The 15244-nt window shown below is 35.0% G+C and overlaps 1 protein-coding gene across 1 annotated transcript; it reads right to left on the bottom strand.

Moving 5' to 3' along the window:
* Window positions 1-12593: 12593 nt before the first annotated feature.
* On the bottom strand, window positions 12594-13866 carry LOC122070618 (mitogen-activated protein kinase kinase 9-like). The gene has a single exon (XM_042634809.1). The coding sequence runs from the start codon at window positions 13774-13776 to the stop codon at window positions 12760-12762; it is 1017 nt and encodes a 338-aa protein (XP_042490743.1). The 5' UTR covers window positions 13777-13866; the 3' UTR covers window positions 12594-12759.
* Window positions 13867-15244: the final 1378 nt, after the last annotated feature.

Here is a 15244-nt window from a genome sequence, read left to right as displayed (position 1 = left end):
CTCCAAAAGAGAGTATTGTATTACTTTGAGACGAAGAAAGTATTATGTCAAGTTGACTAAAAAAAAAAAAAGGAGAGCTATATGACCATTTGTTCAATGCATTGAAATAGCTTTATGGGTCTTAAGGAAATCAATCTATACATTAAGCTTCGATCTAATAAGTTTGCATTGACCTATTGATTGACCCTAGTTTGGTTTGAATTTTGTTGATCATTTAGGATCTGATTTAATTCCAATTTGATCTTATTTGACTAGTCCTACTTGACTAGTCGAATTATTGGGAGGATATAATTATGTATTTTGAAATGTTTTTATGGTTCAACCAGTGTATGGATGTTCAATATACTGGATTGATTTTAAAACATGAAAATGAGACATAGATTTTGTGTTCCATAATTGTTTTTGGAACAGCTATAGTGTTTTCCTTTGTTCTACAGTGACTTCAGAATTGTATTTATATTTATGCGTGTTTTTTTGCATTGGTTTATCATTACTATGATATTAAAAAAGTCATTTATGAATGACATAGGTAAAAAATTAATGGTATTTTATATTTGCATGTCATATTTGGAACACTCTATGATGAATAAATATATTAGAGTTAAATTGGGTGTAACCTTTCACACATGTTTAACTGCAAAACGTATTTCTAGGGAACCATGAAAGGGTAATGTAGATTCCACCAAAGTGACGTATCTTGTTCTTTCATGGTTTTCTCTAGTGCAGCATAGTAGGTGACATTTGCTTAAAAATGATGTCACCAAAGTTAAAGAAAATGACAGTAACCTAAATATTCTGACCCCAAAATTAAGGGGATCTCAAAAGTTATTGTTCTTTTCACAGTTAATATAAGAAAATGAGAGGACCAGTGTATTCTTGTCTTAAAGGATAAGGATACAGTTTCAGCGATAACTTTTGAGTGATACAGTCATTACAGTGAATGCATATGAATCTCACCAAGTTAAACTTTGTTATTGGTGTGGTCTATTTAAATCGATTTTTGTGAAAATTCTTTATGGGTAGAGTTGACATCTTAAAGATTAATATTAATGATGATAGATATACTCACATTTGAGATGTTATGACATAAGATCATCCCACGTTGTTTGTACATGTTGATGATTTATTAATTATTTTCATCATAGTTTTAATGAAATCCAGTTTTTGAGTCCAATAATTGTATAGACCATAAACAGTTTATGCAAATGGAATCAAAAATTTTTTAATTTTGATTTATTGAAATGACTTCTAAAATCTGTTTATACTGTTGACTATTTTGACATTGTTTATTCAAGCCAACAATTAGATCTAGTTCTAATATGAACTGATATTGACTTTTATAAATGGTACTTTTATTAGGTCATCTAGTCCTACTCTCTTATATTAGTGGAAAAATAAATTATTATCCTATTGATGGTGATAGATGTATCATACATGTTTTATTATGTATACTACACTTGTCGTTTCATGAATTTTAAGTCAATATGGGGTATTTTGATATTTTCTTCGATGTTATATTTATCATCTCTGACATCAGGTTTCATCACGAGATATATAATTATGAGTTTTGACACTTATTTATGATTCAAAATATCACAAGTGCATTGTTTAAGTAATATTTCTTCGAATTTATATGTCATATTTGTACTTGTGATAAAGTTCAATTTTATTGAAAATTCATCGAGATAAAACAGATATATTATATTTGAATGATTTAAATGAACTCATTGAAGTTTTAGTGACTTATTGGTATAAAGCCTATGGAGTTGTTTATATTTACTATGGATCTAAGCCAACATTACCTTTATTTGTTAAAGGTTTATTGTTGTTTTAGCCTATAAGCTATTCGGTTCATGTGCACTATTAGCTAAATAACTTTTTTTTTTTTACTTAAAGAAATTATGGGGCTTTATTATGATTGACTTTAAAGTTTATAGGAAAATATTTGTATTAGATATTAAAGTCATTTGAGCCTAAAGATCATATTTGTATACAATTTTTTATATCTAATGCATTATGGATAAGGGAACATATTTCATGTGTTTTTTGCTATCATGAATAAATGATATGAACCTTCATATTTAGCATGTTGTCATTATAGAAAATCGTCATATTTAGATTTTTTATTTATTTATGGTAATAGCTGGAAGTACAAAACTGTCATACTAAGAATGTACTCACTTTGATAACTGTTAAATTATGGTGTTACCATATTGACTATAAGAGTTTATAATGGGTTACTTTTGTGGACTTATGTTGAATATTTTATTAATTAAATACTGAAATAGCTCATCTTATTGTTTGCACCCAAAATCTAAATCCACGGGCATTTGGTAGCAATATAAGTTTATAGGTTTTCATAATTTCAGTGATTACGCTTTCACTTAGTGGGCTAGTTACTGAGATTGTGAAATTACTATTGACTATTCAGGATGGGTTGCAGTCAAGGAGACCATATGACGAATGATGTGCTCTTGCTACCACATGTGAATCTTCATTTGGTCGGTTTCACTTGATAATGTGAGGGTGATGTCTTGGGCTTCATAGCTTTGAAGGTTCTTGTCTTGCCACCACAGATGACGGAATCTTTAGAGTGGTGTTGTTTCGAGCGTCTCGCCTTACATGTGAAAGATTTCACTACTTATTGGGCAATCTTGCCACTATAGGTGTGACCCTGATGACGTCGGATCTTTTTCCAGTTTCTATTTTTCTATAGTTATTGAAAACAATATTGTGATAAATCTTATTAATAGCCCAATTAGTCAGATTTAATTATATTGTTGGGAAGTTTAATATGCCTTCTGTTCTTGCATATTATATATTTTGGTAAATATGTATGATTATATTTGCCAGCTTTGACTTCCCAGCTATTTTCTGTTAAAAAAAATTTGAATGGTTCCAATTTTAAAGAATGAAACTAATCATTTAATATTTCTCTGGCTATTATGATAGTAGATTTTAATCTTGAATTGATGAGCCTCCTAAGCCAGTGGTTGTTAATTATGTTCAAGCTAAGGTTCTTTATAAAAAAATAGGAGGAATCGAATAGGTCTATTTAAAGATCAATGGGAGTAAGCTCATAAATCATAAATTTCTGTAGAACTACATTATTACAGATTGTTGACTCTATATCTAAATCATTGAGGATGTTTTGTGACAACTCCGCTGCAGTTTGTTTCTCTCATAAAAGTAAAGTACTTTAGACTCTAAACACATTGATATTAAGTAATTTTTGTTAGAGAGAAAGTTCAAGAGTCACAGATTACAATGGAACAGATTGCTACAGAAAATATGATTGCAGATTCTCTTACTAAGGGTTTGACTCCAAAAGTCTTTCAAGAGCATGTCACTAATATGAGACTTGTTAGTTCTTTTGATGCATTTTATTAGTGGGAGTTTTGCTCAATATGTTCACATTTGACTTTCAGTTTTATTTTATATATATGATGCATCATTATTGTTCTCAAGAATGTATATGTAATTTTATGACCATTTGTTTATGTGTATACACTTATTTATTTACCTCCTACAAAAAATTGAGGTTATATGTGGTGTATTTACCTCATTCGGTATCTGAGGTTCTAGTCAATACACACACATCCAGTCGCTGACAAAGCCTCGTTTGATTGAGGTATAGTGCTAGTGTTGTGAGACATTTGGACCCAGTTCCAATGAGCTTCTTTGATTGAAGCTTGAGCGTTTGGGAGACGCTTGTAGTGAATGACACCTTCGGTATCTGTCTCATAGGGCTCATTTGGTTTTCGAGCCAGGACCAATTTAGAAATAGACATGATGATCACTATTGCATGTTATTTTCATATACTTTTATACTGTTCAGCCCAAATCGGTGATGTTATGAGCACTTTGACGTGTGTGGTCTCATATCGCTTTAGATGTGATTATCAATACGGTTGGGTGTTTATAATTTTCATTCGGACTAAAGCATTTGGTTTAAGGTGCACTCCATTCGACACTGTTTTGTTTGTGGCCACATTCAGTTTATCTAAATCGGAGAGTCGTTTTAAATAAATTTTAAAATCTAAAACTTGCGAGATATGCTACCCAAGTGGGAGATTGTAAGATTTCCTATTAGGTGGGCTAGCATAGTCAAAGATTTGTTTCCAAAACCAATTTAGTGGTGTTGACTACAGATGAAGTAAGCAGAAAGAATCCAATATTATTGGTAAGTGATCTCTATGGAGATATTAGATTCTATTAGCACACCTTAATGGTATGAAATATTTATTACTATGTGTGGACCTAAAGTATTGTTTCCTTAATGGGAAGGAAACCCTAATTTTATTACAGGGTTGGTCCGTACCCTCACCCCTATATATAGTTATCATGACCCATAAGTGATGCTAACGACCAAAAGCAAAAGGGAAAGAGGGTAGACCAGACCAACATTGATCATGTTGTACGAGGAGCATACAAGAAAACATTGAGGAGTTCTTATTCTTCAGCCATGGATTCAGGTATGCCTAAAACGTGTTTTTTTTTTTAGTGTTTGTCGTGCATGCTTATCGATCTTCATGAATTGTTCCATATTTATTTTCTATCATTTTAAAGCTCTATCGAGCTCCTCTGCTGCATCCTTTTCTAGCAGAGCCTGGCGGAGGCTGCCTACGATTCCGGTATGTGGCCAACACCACGTGTATGATGGATAATAAAAGATCAAAAGAAGCGGTCTAAGTTTTGGTTTTGAAAACTCGACCGGGTCGGTCGACGAAAACGTTAGAAAAAACCAAAACTCCTCACCTCTTCTTCTTCTCCCTCTTTACCTCCTCTGGTCATACGAAAGCAACCCCTCTCCCTCTGTGCCCTCTCTTCTGCTCAGAGGAAGCAAGAAGAGGATCTCATAATCGGTCTTCACGACGTTTTAGGCAACAAGTACTGATAACAACTCCAATTCATGGACTGAAAAATGTCGGAATTTTATGAACTCAGTGATGAGAATCTTTCACTCTCTTTTGGAATTGCAGGTGGGCTCAGATTGCAGTATAATTACTCAAGAGAATATATAATGAGATTAAGAACCTTTGGAATTCGTAAATGAAGAAACTCACTAATTGAAAATATAATAGAAGATTAACAATCTAAAACCCTAACAATCCAATTGCTTCAATTCTATAAGATAAAACTTTAAGATAATAGATGAATTAAGAACAAAAAACGAGTTCAAATCCAAAACATTAACGATTTACAAAGACCATTCATGAACAAATCCAATGCAAAACACAAAAAAATTACATTCCCTATTTACTTGCAGAGTCGTCTCTTACCTTTTGCTGGTTTGCTTTACGACCAGAGGAGGGAAAGAGGGAGAAGAAGAAGAAGGGGTGAGGAGTTTTGGTCGACCGACCTGGTTGAATTTTCAAAACCAAAACTTAAGACCATTTCTTCTGATCTTTTATTATTTACCCTACACGTGGCTTTGGCTACATGTCGGAATCATAGGTAGCCTCCGCTAGACTCCGCCAAGGAGGGACGCAGCAGAGGAGCTCGATCCCTATCTTGCTACATCTAAAACTTTTAAAAGACAAAACTTAATATGTGAATAAAGGAGCAAGGGATCTATTTATAAATATATTTTCTGGGAAGAATTTCAGAAACTAGGAAGGATATTAAGGGAGCCTTAGGCTAGAATATTATTTTATATAATTTAAGTGAAAAATTCTGACCAATAATGTTTTACGCATCTGGTGTAGTGGTATCATGGTGCCCTCCCTCTGTACTAACCAAGGTTCAATTCCCTGATGCACATCTTCTTTAATAAATTTTTTATTTTTCTGAAATTTGTTTTGTACTTGGTTGTTTTAGTATATTTTTTTACTGGAAACATCAAGAAAGCAGATCGACTCCTTTAAGCCCAACCTAGCCTGGTCCCTTTAATACTACTTGTATTTTTAAAATTTTTTTTTAATACTATTTGTATTTACTGCTAAGGTTATGTGATATGTACAATTGAGATGGTGGTAATTGTTATATGCACATTGATCTTTTTTATGCATAGTTTAATTGATTTGAGCTTATTATACTTGGGTTTTATAGGCATAGTTTAATTGATTTGAGTTTCGTGGGAAAGATCGAGTATCTTAGTAATTTAGTTACTTTGCCCATCTTTGGCTTAATCCATTTTAACTATGTGATCTTTTTTTTGTTATGTCATTTTTTGCCTCATTTTATTGGTATTTCTCTTCAAGCACATTTAAGAGACCAATTTTAAAGAGGACCCATTTAAAGTTAAATAGGTCTATAACCTGATTAAGACCCAATTAAAGTCTGTTTATGACAGCCTGGTTAAAGCCCGAGATCGATCGGCCTGATTTAGGAGTGTCAAAGCCTAGTTCGAACTGATAAAATCGATCGAAACCGACAGATAAAACCTGAACCGAACCAAACAGATCCTTATTGGATTGATTTTGGACTGAGGTATGTTCGGACCGACTGAAAATCGGTCCAAACCAAACCGAATGAAACGGATAAAAAAATAAATGATTTTGAGATTATAAATTGGTGAATTGACCATCCATTTTTTACAATATGAGTGAGAAATTTTTTTATTATAAGGGGAATTGTTATAAATCATTGAATATTAGGTTATGAATAGAGAAATTAATTTGTAAATTGTAATAATGCTTCCATTGATTTCTTTGTTCACTATAAAAAACTAGTTGGATAGTTAAATGAATGATTGGATAATAAGGTTCATTTTGTGATTTCAATATTAGTTATCTTCTTAGTAATTTGTTATCCATTAGTTTCAATATTTGTTATCTTTCCCTTACAATGATAAACCATGATTTAATCATAAATTTAAAGTGTGTTTTTCGTCAAATATTGCCACTATAAGTTATGAATGTAAGATTCATTATGGTTCAAGCCCAATAATAAATCAATCTAAATCGGTATTAACTTGATATTGAAAAACTGAAATAAACCGAAACCAAATCGGACCAAAATCGAAACTGACCAAAAATCGAAGTTCCTTAACGGATTGGTTTTGGTCTTCCTCATTCCTAGACTGAAACCGATTCAACCCGATCGAAACCAAACTGAACTATCCAATTGACACCCCTAGCCTGATTATTAATCGTACCATGCCCGCGTTAGCTAAACCCGTTTAGCTAAACGGGCATTCACGGTGCAGCCCTAGAAATTGGCAGAGCCTGATTAGGATGGATCGAGGCCATCCCATCTTGACCGCTTGACACCCCTTGTTTGGACCATGGATTTAGGGGACAATACCGATTCATATCCGATCTAGATCGGTGGATATCGATCGGTTTTACCCTTGCTTTTTTTCAAAAATACTAATTTTTTACTATTTTACCCTGAAACAATCTAGATAGCTGATCCAGATCGATCAAGAATCGGGGATTAGTCTCAGCTGATACCGATCCAATACGGCCGATATGACATCGATACTTGAAACATGGTTCACACACCACTCCATATAACCAATCCAATTGCCAAATTCAACTTGCCTAAGATATCCCAATCACTCAGTCAATTTTATTTTTATTATAGAATGGTTTCATTATATAAAATTAAGTTAATTTACTGTTTATTTTATATATTAATCATTATATGGGCTTTCGAATGTTACAGTCCGTGAATGAGTTGAGCTAAACCATGCCCACATCTACCCACATAAATAGGCAGATTTGAGCTAGTCATGTAGCCCAAGTTACACAATCTCAATTCTCCACCCACCTTCTCATCCTCGGAAATTAAGCAGAACAAATAAGGGGTGTCGATTTGATTCCCAAATTGGTCGGACCGACAAAATTGATCGGATCAGAAGAACCTTTGTTGGTTTGATTTTGGTTTGGGGTTTTATGAAAAACAATAGAACCGAAACTGAACCGGACTGTCAAAACCTATAAAAGCCAATTAAAAAAAAAAAAACCATATGAAAAATATAAATGAAACCAGTAGTTTCTCAAGAAGAATCCGTTACGTCAACCCAATACGAACTAAACTAGACCAAAACCGAAACTCACTTTTAGCTTAATGGATTGGTTTCGATTAAGCCTATTACCAATTCAAAACCGGTTTATTCCCATCAAAATTGGACCGAGCTGCCTGATTGATACTCCTAAACTTGAGAATCCAAACAGCTGGATGGGAAGAGTTCCATAGATCTAGATATCACTTTGAATTTTTTTTAATAATTCTTTTTCTCTTATCTTCAACAGTCCAAGGTCAATGAAATTTGAGCCCCATGGCCACATCTGTCCATGGGCCAGGGAAAAACATATAGTAAGAGGGGGAAGCTGTTAATGAATGAAATTTGAGACCCATGGCCACATCTGACCTACAATAAAGTAGAAAATACTAATGGTATGAGTTAGGGCGCTTCACTAAAAGAAAAAATAAAAAGGGATAGGGCACAGAGTCCTAATGGAATATTTTATGTCTGCTTTAAGCCATAAATATTAAAAAGTACTTAGAAATTATTAAATATTGTACCCCAAAAAAAGAAAGAGGATATAGAATTATAAGTACTCTGACTGAGTTAATTGTTTTTAATTTCCAATCACAAGTAAATGAAGCTCACTAGTCACTATTAATTATTCTTTTATTTAATGAGCGATGAAACTCACTGATGGCTTTTTTTAATTCTTTGCAATACACTGATGGCTTTCTCCATGGGGAGGTTTTTGTATAAAACAGCATAAATAAAAAATATTTCCTATCCAATGGTTGTGTAAAAAATGTGCAAATTTTGAAAATGAAATATCATTTTGGGAGAGGTTTTGTGCATGGATTTGCACGGTGGCTGGGTTGAAGATGCATCATAGATCATCATTCCTATTCAATAGTTGTATACGTAGCCATGCATCATGCACGATTGTATACAAAACCTCTTCCAAATAGATATTTCATTTTCACAAACCTCATATCCTTAAATTGTATAGAGTTATTTGCATAACTCATGTTAGAAAGAGCTCTTATATTCCCCATTTTATTTTTTATTGTTTGAAGGCAGCTGCATCAATTTCAATTGTAGGATAGAAAGAAAACACTCTAGATTGACTTGTCAAATTTCCCATTCTAATTTTAATGTTTCCCACATGGGCAGCTTGACGTTGGCGGACACACCTACCTACCCTTAGAATTGGGTTCATTTAGAAAATTAGAGCAATATCTAGATAGGAGACAGGGTTTCTGGTCGACACAACTGAAGAGAGTCAATTAGTTGGTTGGCTATAGTATCTTTCACTAACCATATATAATGGGACTTAAATTTGGTGGAAATGTAAACCTTATCATGCCGAATTACCTAAGTATAAAAATTAAGATTTTTAAAAATCTAAGACTACCAAGAGAATGCACAAAGAGACATGAAATAAACAAACAATGTAAGCCAACACATACTTGGCACATGCATATTTTCCAGACCTATCTTCATCTATCCAACTGTTGGATTTGCAATATCATCCTACCTATGTAATATATATGGTTCCATTTAACAATGTTTTTTTGTCATAAAAGTATGTTTGATAGTACCATAGCTTTAATTTTTTATTTTTTATTTTGGAGATAAGCTTTTGAAAAGAAAAAAAAAAATGTAGGGTTCCTAGTCTAAATGTATGAGTAACAAATTCCTGTTTAATGGCCGATATCGTGATAGTAAACTGATATATATATATATATATATTGTTGCTAACGATAGGTATCCAGGCTTTTGGCCTAACTAGTCTTATGGGCTCATACTAATGACCCCACAATTGCATGGTTCGGGTTATATTAGGATTGAATGAGAACCATTCAACTTTCACCGAAAAAAATGAAAAGTACTAGCTACCCCATGTGTGTGGCCCCAAGAAGATAAGAAGAGTCAAATTCAAAACCACATACTTTCTCAGACGAATGTCCCTTACCAATCAACTACCCCCTTGAGATTATACATTGATAACTAACTAATAGTACAACATTAAAATGACTGCTTAACATAAAAACTATGATAATGCAATATTTAAACCTAATATTGATGTTCCATAAATTCATATTTAGAGTTTATCAGTAACAAGGAAAAAGCATCAAGACTCAATAACCATATAGGTGTTTGTCTAATCACTAAGAAAAAGCTATGATGCATCAACAAAGATTACAATAATGAAGAGCAATAACTTCTTTTTTTTTGGAGAATATGACGTTCCCAAATTGTCTTTTCATGAGTTCAATAATGGAGTTTATTGGCCATTGCAACCTTCCATGTATAGCAACAAGAGCAAGGCACAAAGACCCGATAACCATAAGTGGGGTCTAAATCTAATCGATCAAAAAGTTAAAGCTATGGTCCATCAACAAAAGATTACAATATGAAAGTTTTAAACCCCACGACTCGTTTAACACAGCTCATCTCACACATCACCATCTAGTGAAGAGCAACTTGTCTCCTACAAAAAAAAAAAAAGAGCAATTTCTCTCACGTTCATGTATCTTTTCTAAGGTTAAGACGTGGATGTGGATGAGTTGCCCCCTCTTGTGATTACAACTTGTGCCGTCTCTTGACACATCTTCTCACCATCAAATTAATTTTAAGTTAATCATCTTTTTTTCCATTAACGATGTATATTCAAGTCTTCGACCCGACTACTCTAGTGGACAATCAGAATAGATACAGTTATGATCTCACTTCTATTTTTAAATGTCTGTCTAATGTGAGACTAAGCTACAATGATCACTCTTGTTTGTAGGGATTGACTCCTTTCAATTGTTTCATGTTGATCCTACGAGGCTAAATTAGTATGTCGTAAAATTATATAGCCTCTTGTCTAGTAATGATTGTTTACAAAAGACTAGTTAAATGACATTATTTTAGTCATCATATTTTAACACAAATATGTTTTTTCCTTTTGGATCTTTCAACCAAGTCTATAGAACCCTTTGCTAACAATTCAAAATCAGCTTTACATGAAACTGTACCAAGTGTATGAGATCATGCATCTAACTCTCTTTGACTATTAAAAGATGTATTCTTATCATTGATTGCCTATTGGATGATGAATTAATCAAATGAGATATATTATTAAAACAACGTCACAAGTATACAGTCAGGAATGAATGATAGAGGCTGATCCAGAACACATCATCTATTAAATTGATAGTCTAAGAATATAAGACATGTGAAATGAATATAATAAATATTAAAATCGAATATACAATATTTTTTTCCGTATTTTCTTATAGGTCACTGAATAACGAAAGCCGAATCTTATATACCTGCTTTTTTCACTGATTTTTGTAATGAGTTCTTAAATTTTACAGAGCAAGTTGATCCAAACATTTCTCTGCCTAGATAATTCTCAAATCCGAATTCACTATGTGTTGGAAACACATCTACTGTATGGGTTGCTCTAAGAGCCAGCCATATCTTATAAATCGGATCATATTTAAGCTAGAAGGGATCTGATTTTCCTAATTTAACCTTCAATAACCAAATCATTCCCAACATGATCAAGCTAATAGATCAACCAATTATGACTTAACTAATTGATTAGTTTCAATAACCAATCAACAGATTATTAACCACTCTGTCTTGGCATTAAGGAACAGTCACGCAATTAATCGGCTTTGGTCTGCTGCCTCAAATGTGTGGGGCTGATTAAGATCTGATCGAAACGATCAGTTGATGTCCTAGTTCATGGTTTTAGATATCGGTGTCCATTCGATTTTGTCCAATCAACACTAACACCATCCGATATGTACAGTTTTGCCCTCAAAGACACTGATACCAGATCTTTCACCTTCATCTATACTATTTTAGGAATAGATACCGATATTGATATTGATATCAATGTGGGCCGATACCAATATGGATTGACCGATATCAAACCGATGCCTAAAACCAAGCCCTAATCAGATGATTTTGAATTGGACTTGACTTCCTTGTGGACTGTTAGTTAAAATGGCCAGTAGAAGTGTCAACAGAAAATAAGGATTTTTTTTAGGTGGGGGGAGGATGGGAGAGTGTTCTCTATGGGAGAGTGCACCCTCCACCAGCACCTTCACAGTCTATCTCTCTCCACTGACTTATAGAAAGAGACTAGAGAGAATATTATTCCAAAAAAGAAAGAAAAAGATAACTAGTTTTGGTATCTTCTTGCATCCTTCCAAGTTCCATCCTTATGGTAACCACGGCACCAGATATATCAGCCAATAAAAATATCTTGTTTAGGAATTTTTTCTTATCCTCCCATTCTTGTAAACTTCGGCATAATGATACTAGCAAATAAAGAGACTAATTTAGGAATCTTTTGCATCTTCTTGTAACTTTCCAATCCTAAAACTGTGGCGGCCAAGCTTGCAAGCAATAGATATCAGACAAAGGCGGCTTCACTACTTGAGATTGCCCACGTGGGTCAATGTGTGATGATTAGATTAAGTCAGACTTTGCTTCTAATCGAAATGTCCCAAATACCCTCATTCTCGATCGAAAACAAGAACTACTTTTAGTAATTTCAGTTTTACCAGATTTGAGAGGTTTCTTTCAGCGTCAGATTAGGATCTACAAGAGTTTGATACCAACGGGACGGTTAATAAACAACGAACTAAGATGGATTCATGGACACAAAAATGAATTAAGAGGATAAGTTGGAATTCATTAATTTTCCCCCAATATCTCTTTTCATTGCAGTTTTACTGTGAAAAGGATAAGAAAATATACAGAGGAAAATCATTATTAGGAAAAAGATCCCCGCAATATGTACAAATTCCGGCACTGGAGATTCCAAAAACCGGTGACGCTCATGAGGATTTTGGATCAATTTTCAGATCCTCCCGATCCTTGCCGATAAAAGGGTGTGACAAGAGCTGTGAAACTGTCCATCTCTTCCTGGAATCCTTCTGCAAACAACAATTGATGAAGCTCTGAAACTCCTCGGAAGCACTGTTAGGAAGGCTCGGTGGTTCTCCGAAACAGATCGCACACATTAGCGTGGCCCAATCGGGTCTCTGTTCAGGAGTTAGCAAGGGGAAGTGACCCATATAGAGCTCCAATAGTGTAAGCCCTAAGCTCCAGATATCCGCAGCGTATCCGTTGTAGTTGGAACCGTAGGTGTCTGGATCGAATCTTTCAGGGCTCATGTATGCACAGGTACCCACATAAGAATCGCAAGGTTCGAGCATACGACACATAATCTTGCTGACCCCGAAGTCTGCAATCTTGACTTCCATCTTCTGATTTACTAGCAGATTTGCAGGCTTGATGTCTCTGTGGACGATTTTCTGGGAGTGAAGGTAGTGAAGACCGTTGAGGACTTGGCGAGCTACGGTGGAGAGTGACTGCTCTGAGAGGGTTCCATGGGATTTGAGGAGAGAATCGAGTGTGCCGCCGTCCATGTACTCCATCAGGATCGAGATGTCGCCGGTGGGTTTCTCGAAAATCCCGTGGCATCGGATGATGTACGGAGAGTCCGTACGTCGGAGGATCTCCATCTCGCGGAAGATCTGACGGCGGATGGTGGTGTCGCAGTCTCCATGGACGACTTTGAGGGCGTAGATGACGGAGGAGCGCTTGTAGCGGACTTGGTAGACTGTGCCTCCGTTGCCGTGGCCGAGGACTTTGAGTTTCTCGAGGTCAGAGAGGCGGTCGACTTCTTGGGAGTTGGTGGTGGTGGTGGAGGGGGCGGCACCGCCACCAGTGGTGGTTGCGGAGGAGTGCGAAGTTGGGGGGAGTGGGAGGGGGAAGCGAGGGCGGCAGTCGGCAGAGTCCGGCAAGGGGAGGCGGAGATTGAGGTTGCGCCGTTGTCTCACTAGTGCCATTCTTTGTGGTGATGGCGGCTTTTTTCTAGAAGGAAGGAGCGTAGGAGGAAGGAGTGTAGTTAGTTATATATAGCTGGACGGAGTCGAAGGAAGAAACGTGGGAGGTGTGGTTGGGGATGAATTAGGATAAAGAAGACAACAAGTGGGATTGGGAAAATGGGCCCTGGCCAAATTATTAGAACAGGCATTTACCCCATGTGATAGAATTGTGGCGTGCTAAAAAAATCTTTTCCATATTTTATGGGTGTCCTTAAAAATTCAAATTTCCTAAAATGGCTGGGGAGTAGTTGATATAAAAATTATTTGGCTGCTGTCCGAGGTGCAATTACCAGCCAGCGGCTTTCTAAGAATTGTGTGGCCGTGGTTCTGTTGACTCCTCTTTGGGTCAGTTTTTGACCCTTGTATGAATCCAAATTTACCATCTAATGATCAATATACTCTTGAGCTTGAACAAAACGAAAGAAAGAATTTTTTTTCTTCTTCTGCCCAGAGTTCATAAATATCTTTTTAGATTTTAATATTTTCAAAAACATCATTCTAGATTTCATTTCGTTGGTTGTTAGTAGAGCTGCAATTTAGGCAACAACCAAATGTTATTCGTAGTGATTAAGGCTAACTAAGGTGCTAACTATAAGGTCTCGCTTAATAACACTTTTTATTCTTGATTCCGTTAGTTTTTACCTTGTCGAAATAAAATGGGAGTGAAATTCTGTTTGACAAATCTGATCTAATTTAATGTTTCTAGAGAACAAACTGATTCCAAATGTCCTCCAAAATCAGGATCTATGAATTAAATTTTGGTCAAATCCACATATTAATAATATGTTTATTCATCACTTCTGAGATTATACTGTTATTGCTTTATGTGGATGATATGCAATTATAAAGAATGTATTTATAGGCATTGAGTCCTTAGAACTCTTTGTCAGTCAGCAGGGTCGTTATGATATTTTCTTGGCTTTGAAATTTCCTTTGGCAAGTGGTAAATTTCGATTCGTTCTAACAGCCCATCCTACTTTCTAATCAAATCAAGATGATTCTATCTTGATTTTCTCAGAGTTCGATGATCTGATCCTAATACCTCGAATAATGAGGGTGAAGAAAAACTTTACCTCATAGTCATGTACATTATTTCCCAAGCCAAGTCAATTCTCTACCTTGTAGGTGTCAATCTTTGCTTTAGTTGGTGCTGCCAACAGTTTAACAAATGCCCGGGCTAAGAAAACCCTTTTTCTTGTGTGTGATAGATCGGCCGTCAGTCATTCTATAGTTCTACGTTATATATATATATATATATATATATATGAAGAAAGTCATTAGTTGTACACATGTTCAATTTCATCAAAGCATCCATTTAAGAGAAAAAAAAAAAATTCTCTACATTAATTAGTAGGTAAATGGTAATCCAATGTAATGTGAGCTGCCAACCGGTTTAAAGTTAACAATTCCATCAATAGAAAAAAAAAAA

The sequence above is a fragment of the Macadamia integrifolia genome, unplaced genomic scaffold (genome assembly GCF_013358625.1).
Source record: "Macadamia integrifolia cultivar HAES 741 unplaced genomic scaffold, SCU_Mint_v3 scaffold954, whole genome shotgun sequence".
Classification (NCBI taxonomy): Eukaryota; Viridiplantae; Streptophyta; class Magnoliopsida; order Proteales; family Proteaceae; genus Macadamia; species Macadamia integrifolia.
The sequence above is the reverse complement of the archived record's forward strand: the minus strand, read 5'-3'. Positions and strand labels throughout refer to the sequence as shown.

Bases quoted from the DNA above. Each gene is read 5' to 3' on its own strand.
- LOC122070618 (XM_042634809.1), bottom strand. From the start codon at position 13,776: ATGGCACTAGTGAGACAACGGCGCAACCTCAATCTCCGCCTCCCCTTG.